The 8,867-nt window shown below is 34.4% G+C and overlaps 1 protein-coding gene across 1 annotated transcript; it reads right to left on the bottom strand.

Moving 5' to 3' along the window:
• Positions 1–966: 966 nt before the first annotated feature.
• On the bottom strand, positions 967–2,315 carry LOC111396548 (transcription factor CYCLOIDEA-like). Its single transcript, XM_023022959.1, has one exon. It carries the CDS (start codon positions 2,195–2,197, stop codon positions 1,019–1,021), a length of 1,179 nt encoding a protein of 392 aa, XP_022878727.1. The 5' UTR covers positions 2,198–2,315; the 3' UTR covers positions 967–1,018.
• Positions 2,316–8,867: the final 6,552 nt, after the last annotated feature.

Raw genomic sequence — 8,867 nt, 5'->3', positions numbered from 1 at the left:
TAGACACACAGTGGAATAATTATTTTCCCTAGAAGCAAATAAGTACAGCGTCATTTTAGATAATTGTGTGTGCTGAAATAATTTAAAGAAGATCAATCACACCAAGTCAAAAGTATACAAGCAATTATTTTAGGTGGAAAACTTCCTCAGAGTGAGGAATAAAAAGCACGGGACCTAATCTAATCAAAACTTCCACTAAAAACCAAATAATGGATATAAAAAGTCGTCTCTAGTCACAACTAGAGATTATAGTGTATATTTCTTTAAAATAATGAAAATCTTGACAATTTAATTTGAAATAGGAAGAATATACGCACAAACCTGTGGTTACTGTTCACACACACGAATCAATGTTCTCGAGCTCAAAATTTGATATCCACCATACAGATTGTAGTTTCTTGTCTTGTGAACCTCTCCCCTTAGTATCAACTTGATCAGACAACGGACAACTTGGGCAGGAGATTTGATGGAATTTGAGCTCAGGAAAAATTTATTCTCTCTTATTGGAAAAATAGCTAGGGCTTTTTTCTCCCATCTTCTTGTATTTAAATTTATCTTCAGTGTTAAAACCCTGAAGGACTTTGGGCTACAATAAAAGAACCCAAACTTGGACTTTTCTCGACATAAAAGGAAATAACCCAACATTTATTTATTTTTTTTTCCCTTGTAATTTTTAAGGTAGTGGACATAAAACTTCATGTTTGAGCTGAATTTTTAATAATATTATGCCAATTTAATTATTATTTTCTGAATCAAATGCCTAGAACATGAGAGAAAAACTGTAAAGAAATTAAATCGGACAGGAAGAATCCAAGATCTCGTGGTGATTGGGATCCCCCTTTCCTCAAGAATAAATAGAAATTTGTTTCTTATCCAAGAAAATTTGTTGTCATACAGAAAGATTCATCAGAAAATAAGACTTAGGAATTTCAAAATTCAATAATTCCAAAGAATTAAACACACCATTTATGCAATGACATCGTCTTTTACACATGCAAGATAATCAACTAATTTGTACTTATTGCTGGAATGGAAAACTAGAGGTGGGAAAATAGACAGAACTGGGGTTACCTCCAAATGAAACCATGTTTGTCATTTCTGAGTTGATTCTATCATTATTCATATCCCAATTTCCATGAAATCCTCTGAAATTGTTGTTGGAATAATCATGGATAGCCCAAGAATTTGTGCTTGAATGTCCCAGGAATTTCTCAATTATTCCCACATCAGATAATCGATTTTCCAGTGAGTTAGCATAAGCATCGTGCTTCTGATTATGAGATCTTGATTCTTCAACAGCTTCCGAAGAACTACTAAAGGGCCTTAATTGTTGAAAATCATTAGGGTTTAAATCAAACGACCACTTATTCGAATTTTCAAGGCCTTTGATTATCATTTTATTTCTTGTTCTATCCCTTGCCCTTGCTCTTGCCTTGTCCCGGGACTCCCTCGAATAAGGTTTATACACAGATATTTGCGGTTTCTCGTCATTTTTCTTTCTTTCTGTACTTGCATATTTTCTTGCAGCTCCTTTGTGTGCACTGATTGAATTCTCCTCTATTACTGATACAATGTCACATTCAAACACAAAGGATTCACTATTTAAATCGTCAAGGATAGAACTGGTCTTTACTTTTGGTTTGTTTTTGCTCAGCTCCGTAATTGCACTCTTCGATTTAGTAAAAAGCCATTCTATTGTTTTGCTTGCTTTAGCATAGCCTAGCAAGTCTTGAAGATCAAAGAATTTTCGCGCAACTTGAAGCGATAATCTAATTCTCCGGTCTCTCACTCCCTGTGCTGTACAAATCTTGCTGTGCCTATACTTCTTCCCGGTTCTTTTTAACAGTAATGGCCTAAGATTTTTCTTCGATGGTGTAATAGCCTCATCAGGAATTGACTTAGTTGACTTTTCATTCAATTTGGAGGGATCACTATTGCTGCCTTCTGTTGTTTCCTTTTTTGTCCTATCAAGATAGGTTTCTATCTGGTAATCATGAGCTATGCAATTATGCACAGTCATGGGATGATTTTGAAATAATATTTGATTCAAGGGAAATTCATTTTCATCCAGAAGTGGTGAAGGAAAGTGGAAGAAAAGTGAAGGATCGTCTTGTTTTGGGCTAGGTTTTTGATTAAATGGCAAAGACCTCTTGAACAAGGACTCAAAAGGGTTCTCAATGTTGCTTGAAGGATACATTTCTCTTGCACCAAATTTTGTCTCTAAACTTACTCTAGAGAGTTTATGTCATGATCTAACTTGAGAAGTTATGTACAGAAACTGAAGATGATAAAGAGTGCAACTACAGAAAAAATGTAGAGAGAGAGAGAGTTTACCGGTTTGAGCTAGGGCTCCCCAACCCACCATCTGTGAAGATCTAAGAGGAATGGTGCAAAGGAGGACCATAAACAAGAAAGTGATGCTTATGTATATGTACAATCTAATGCAATAGCTTCGCCTTTTGTCTTCATCAACTGTTTTGAAGGCTGGCAGTGACAGGCTGAGAGAGGATAAGAAATACACATACCTACGTTGTTGAACTCATCACCAACCAAAACATGCATTAAACAAGAAACTTTTTAGAAATTGACATTAGACATGAAACGCTACAGAAAACGTGCTATGGGTAATCAAAATAGAAGAGTCTGGGTACTCAAACTTTGGAAATTGGAGTACATAGGTCACAATTCAATGTTTTTATGAATAGGAGTCCCTAAACTTTCAATTTTATTTTTATTTTTTTTCCTTTATTCTTGTATTTTCCGAGGTGTGATGCTCTTGGGGCTAGGCATGGTGTGGGTGTTTTCTTTTTATTTTATTTTCCTTCTTTCTAAATGAATTTTATTTTATTTTATTTTCCTTCATATCAAGTCATTATATTTGATTTTCTATCTTTTGTATGAATTTCATAACAATTATATTTTTCATTCTTATTTTTATAAAAATATGAATCAAATGCAGAATAAAATGTAAAATAATTTCACAAAGTTTTTAAATGTTTAAACAGAATATTCTGGAGAGCTTCTCTGAAGTTTTTGTACTCAATCACAAAGCACACAAAGTTTTTAAATGTTTAAAATTTGTGACGTTGATAAGCTCAAAAAATATGTGGTCATACACAATGACAGATAGTAAAAGCCCTAATATGCAGTTCAAAAATATCCAAAGCCGAGAAGGGGAAAGGCAAGTATTTGTTGTAGTAAACGTACTCTGACTGCCCGTCACTTTCACCACAAAAGCTGACACCCACAACTCTAACCCCACGGCCACCAACCCACGGCTTTTCCTTTCGTTGGAAAGTTAGTGTCGTTTAATTGCAAAATTGGAATTGAAAACGAATTTTGAGGAATTGAATTGTGTAGAAATTATTTTTTTGTGAATTGTAAATTATTGTATTTGATTTGTATAATTTTTCACGTTTAAATAAAAGTATTTTCTAGTGTTCGTTTGACTTTGTTTTATATGAAAATTGTCAATTAAAGGGATATAATTTACTGGTATTAGGGATAAAATTTGTTTCCATTGCAAAAAAAATTCAAAAAATTCAAAAAAATCATCTATTATTTAGTGTTCGTTTGATTTTGTTTTACAAAGAAATTGTCAATTAAAGGAAAAAAATTTACAATAACTCTTAGAATTTGTTTCCATTTCCAAAAAAAAAAAAAAAAATCTGGAATTTGAAAAAACGCCATACCCAATGGGAATTCATTTTCCCTAAAAAGCTGGAATTGGCACCCATGTGAGCACTAGTCATGGAAAACAATTGCCTGGAAAAAATGGTGTATCAAACACCCAAAAAAGTGGGAAATGGAAAGGATTTCCATTTTCCATGGAATATATATTGTATCAAACGGTGCCTTAGAGATGAAAAAAATAACTTTTTGGAGAAAATATGATAATACTTATAAAAAATAAAAATAAAAAGTTGAACCTCAATTTTGAGGACCCTCACCGTCCCCTCCTTGGAACCTCATGAGGGAGGTAAATCGTAGGATGTGCCTCGGTAGGCCAGGGAATAAAAATTTACCCGTACACTGGTACCCACAAAGAGTCAAATTCCATATTTCAGGAATCGAATCCTCACACTTTGCCTGCCAGCAAAGCTGAAACTACCTCACTCATGTCCTTTCCACCACTGGATTATGCCCTGGGGGACAATACTTAGAAAAGATGGTAATACTTAGCACCTGTTTGCCCCCCTTTAATTTTTCTCATCAATTTAAATTAAATTTTTCTCTTTTTTCCACTTTCCAGTTTTCTCTTCGCCATCAGCCCTCCACCAAGCCATCCCTAAGCGGCTAAGCCCTTCCTATATAGGTCAACCCCTACTGCTACTCGACTAAGGACTACGGTGAAAATTTTCACTTTTGACTCCACAATTCGAAATGTCTAGGTCCGCCCCTGCATATAGTAGTCAAAGGTAGCTCCAAACATTTTGTATCATGGGGACAAAAATTAAAATGCATTTTTTTAAAACAACATATCATTAACGAAAATAAGTTGATACACTAATACAATTACAACTTACGCATTTTCATACTCTGAAAATATCGCATCATTACATCATTATCAATATTGTCGAGTACATCGTTCTTAATATATGCAATCAAACTATCACTTAAACATTGATATCTCATTTGATTACGCAGCCGATTCTTGGCAATGTTCATTGCAGAAAATATTATCTCTATCGTAGCAGTAGTAATTGAAAGAATTAACATCAATGTTATAAGCCTGTAAGCTAATTTGTATACCTCAATACCGAATAAAAAAATGTACATGACAATGATAATATAGAAGAAATCCACACGAAAAATGATTAGATTTTTTATGAAAAAGTAACTTTTTGTTATGTTTGACAAATTAAATTACTTTAAAGTAAGTTTGTCTTACTTTTAAACCAACTATTTATTGAATAACAAAAATTCTACATATCCTTCTCTTCTTAAAAAAATTAGGCGTGTTTAATTTATTTTCCAATTTATCTTGATAACTATCTTATATCGTGATTAATGCATTTTTCTGAAAACTTCACACTTTTCATACACTTAAAGCTTTGTGGTTTAGTAATAAAGTTAGGGCATTAAGAAATTTTGTGTGGATTTATATCATAGTTAAGTAAGCACCACACAATTACTAAAAGATTATAAGCAAATCAATCGGTTAGCTGCTTAAGCAATTCACTTATTTTTAGCATTTTATTCTGTTAGCTAAAAGCGTTTGAAACTTTTACGAATCAAGTAATAAATTAGACCATGTTTGATAGGAATTAAATTCAGATTTTCAGTAAATATTGTTAGGTTTTATGTTATAATTGGTCATTCTGTTAACAAAAATGACTAATTAAACATGTATAAAAGTCAAGGAGTTAAGTGCAATTTTGTATAGATGAGTTATGTAAGTTTGGGTTCGAGTTTGGAACAAGGAAAGAAGAGATGCCGCATATTCGCTAGCTCTTCACTAAGACACTGCTCGAGCGACAAAAACAGAATGGTCGTCACACGCTTGTGGCTACCTCTTCGCTCGAGCGAAAGTCTATCTCCCGCTTCTCGTTGGAGGGCCGCTTGAGCGACAACGTTGCGTGACCAACCCAAATTCGCGATTTTGAAAAATTTTACATGGCCTATAATACCTAAACATCCTAACTATAAATACCCAAGCATTGCACAATTTTCTAGGGTGGTTGTGCCTCTCTTGCAAACATATTCATATCGTTCTTTTAGAGATCCAAGACCATATTCAAATATTGATTCAACCATTTGGTTCTTGAGAGACTGCAACCACAAATTTGGAAAAAAAAAAATACAATCCTTGAATCCAAAACACCTGACTTCCTTAATACTATAAGGAAGATACTCTCTTAGTTGGACATTTGGAGAGGTGGATTGCAAGTATAGGAAAAGCACAAGAATTGCCTATTCTCGAAATTCAACTTGGAAGAGAGAATTGTAGGAGAAGACAACAGTATCTTGAGGATTACATGATGTAGATCGAGAAGCCTAGTGGAGTTCACTAGACAACATCTGACTGTAAAGATCGTTGTCTATAGAGGAGATAACTGACTTGATCTCAAAGTTTTTACCCAATGGTTCTCCGTCATCATATTGGTGTTATCTACTGTTTTCATACTACAAACTATGGCTATTCAACTTAGGATAATTGGACTGTTTAATTAACCATCTAGAAACTATTAAAAAGTGACTTGTTGTTTTTAATAGAATAATTTTGCACGTAAGGTCAAACTAAATCGAATAGGTAAGTGAATTCTCAGGTGGTATCAGAGCCTAAATACCTGTCCTAACCTTATTTGTCTAGATGAGTAGTTCTTTGTCCGTCACACCATATTTTGATTGCGGTAATTATGCATATTGAAAAGTTAGGATAAGAACTTTCCTTAATATCTATGGATGAACGAATTTGGTTGAGTCTAGTTAATGGTTGGACTGCCCCTAGTGCTACGGTTGATAATGTAGTAACTTCCACTCCTATTGCTAATTGGACTAAACGAAATGAGATAAAACCACCAGGTTGTGGAGGACACGTCTGAAGAAGAGGTGGGTGCCCTCTAAGTTTACTACCACCCTACCAACACGATAATTTTTATTCGAATCGACCCATCCCAGTGTGATTAAAAATAAAGTTTAAGCCCATATGACCAACTTTTTAGCAAATAAAAACTTAGGAAAATTTCTTATAACAATTCTTAAGCGTAGGCCAATTTAATTTTAAGAGAACAAATTTACAATGCCAAAATTTAGTTGATAAATAAATAATTAAAAAATATTAATTAAATATATTAAAGTCACAATTATGTAATTTATAATCATAATAACGTACTTATAGATCATAACTTATTTATTGAACATATATTATCATATCAATTAGCCATAAATCAAAAATATTATAGGTCACAATTTATTTATTTATTATAAATCACAAATTTTATAGGTTACGACTTATTTATGATCACAAAATATCAAATTAGTAACTCACAAGTTATTTCTGAATCACAAATTACCAATGATCAACAATTATCGAATTTTTAAATCACATATTATTTATTGATTACAAATTATTCATTTTACCGGTCACATACTATTTATTAGTCAGTTGGTTAAGAGTTAACAAAATAGTTGATCACAAACATCAAAATAGTTAGTCACAAACCCACTCTACCCCCAATTCCACCATTGACACTAATACTTGGCCAGAAATCAAACATATAGCTGGTCACAAACTCACAAATACCTAAATAGCTTATCACAATTACTCTTCACCACATTCCCACCACTAACCATCAACACCGATAGTTGGTCACAAATTAACCAAATAATTAATCATCATCTAGAAATAGTTGATCACAAACTTGTTTATCATATCCCCCATAACCAAGGACGGACCCACATGAGATCATGTGGGGTCAAATGACCTCACAGTTTTTTTGATTTTTTTTTTTTATTCCTTCCTACTGAAAACGTAATGTTATGCCAAGTTGGTGAGCCAACCCAATTAATTTCTCTAACCCAATACCCAAATCCTAAATTAATATCCATATCCATTAGTTAATCCATAGATATATCATATAATCCACCGATTTCTTTCTAAAGTGCAAACCACCGATTTTTCCTTTTTGTTCATGATACGTTGTTCGGAAAAAATTCATTTTTGGCTCCACAATTTGAACTGTCTGGGTCCACTCCTACCCATGACCCATCCCAACCGCACCATTGACACCAATAAAACGTCGAGATACCTCACCACCACCCAGCACAACCACCACCGCCACCAACATTGCCATTGCACTGCACAACACCATACCTCACTGCACAATACAACATTGCACTGCACCACCATAGCAACCGCAAAACCATTACCGCATCGCACAACCCATCACAAACCACCTTAAATAGTCACATCAGCCTCCACAAATCACGACTTCACAGATTTGTGTGAAGAAATCAAACTCAATTTTTTCTGAAAGAAGAACATATTCGCCTTCCTCTCACACCAACACCTCTCATTCTCTTCTCCTGCCCAACCTACAGCGCCAGCCACTTGTTTAGCGCCATCCAGAGATAAAATGGCCACTTGTGACTTGATATTTGCTATGCCGATCACCTGCCCAGATCTGCAGAGCTGCACGAGATGTTCGCGGTTAGCAAATGCCATGTGCAAGCGGCGATTGACATTTATGCCGTTGCACGTGATTTCATGGTATTTTTTGAGGTTCTTTTCATCCTCCGCTAAGCAACACATGCTATGAGGGGCTAAGCGCAACATAGTGAGCAACTATGAGTGGCCGTTTTATGAGGTTTTTGATGATTGTGGGGTGGGTAAAGAGAGGGGCGGAATATAAATTAGGGTTTTGACATATAGGGGTCCATCAGTACATACATGGTGTGGGTGTTTAAATTAATTTAATTTTATAATAATATTGTTAATATTTAAAAAGATTTTCCTTCTTAAGAAAGAAAAGTCTTACTATCTTTGGGATCTAATTCTATACCATTACTCAAAACTTTAGTGGATCGATTCTGTTACATAAGTTGATTCCGAAAAGGGGGCACCTCACTTCTTTCTCTCATTCAAAATATTGCATGATACTTTCATCTTACACGGCTCCCAAGTGGCTGAACTTTGAAAATCTTAATGTCTTTCAAATCCTCTTAACCATTATCCTACTGCAATAATTCTTGCAAACAAGAATCCCTATTTCATCGAGCCTCTCTCCGAGATAGTGTCTAGATCGTTACACCTTTCGTGCGGGAGGAACTTGCATCAATATCTCAATTTCAATTCAAACATGGGTTTGATTCACACTCATCTTATAAGTATGAGTCAGAGATATATGGATATATATACATTTCAT

This window comes from Olea europaea, chromosome 6 (genome assembly GCF_002742605.1).
Source record: "Olea europaea var. sylvestris chromosome 6, O_europaea_v1, whole genome shotgun sequence".
Classification (NCBI taxonomy): domain Eukaryota; kingdom Viridiplantae; phylum Streptophyta; class Magnoliopsida; order Lamiales; family Oleaceae; genus Olea; species Olea europaea.
This window is presented reverse-complemented; position numbering and strand designations above follow the sequence as displayed.

Excerpts from the sequence above, each read along its gene's own strand:
- LOC111396548 (XM_023022959.1), bottom strand. The coding sequence starts at position 2,197 with ATGTATCCTTCAAGCAACATTGAGAACCCTTTTGAGTCCTTGTTCAAG.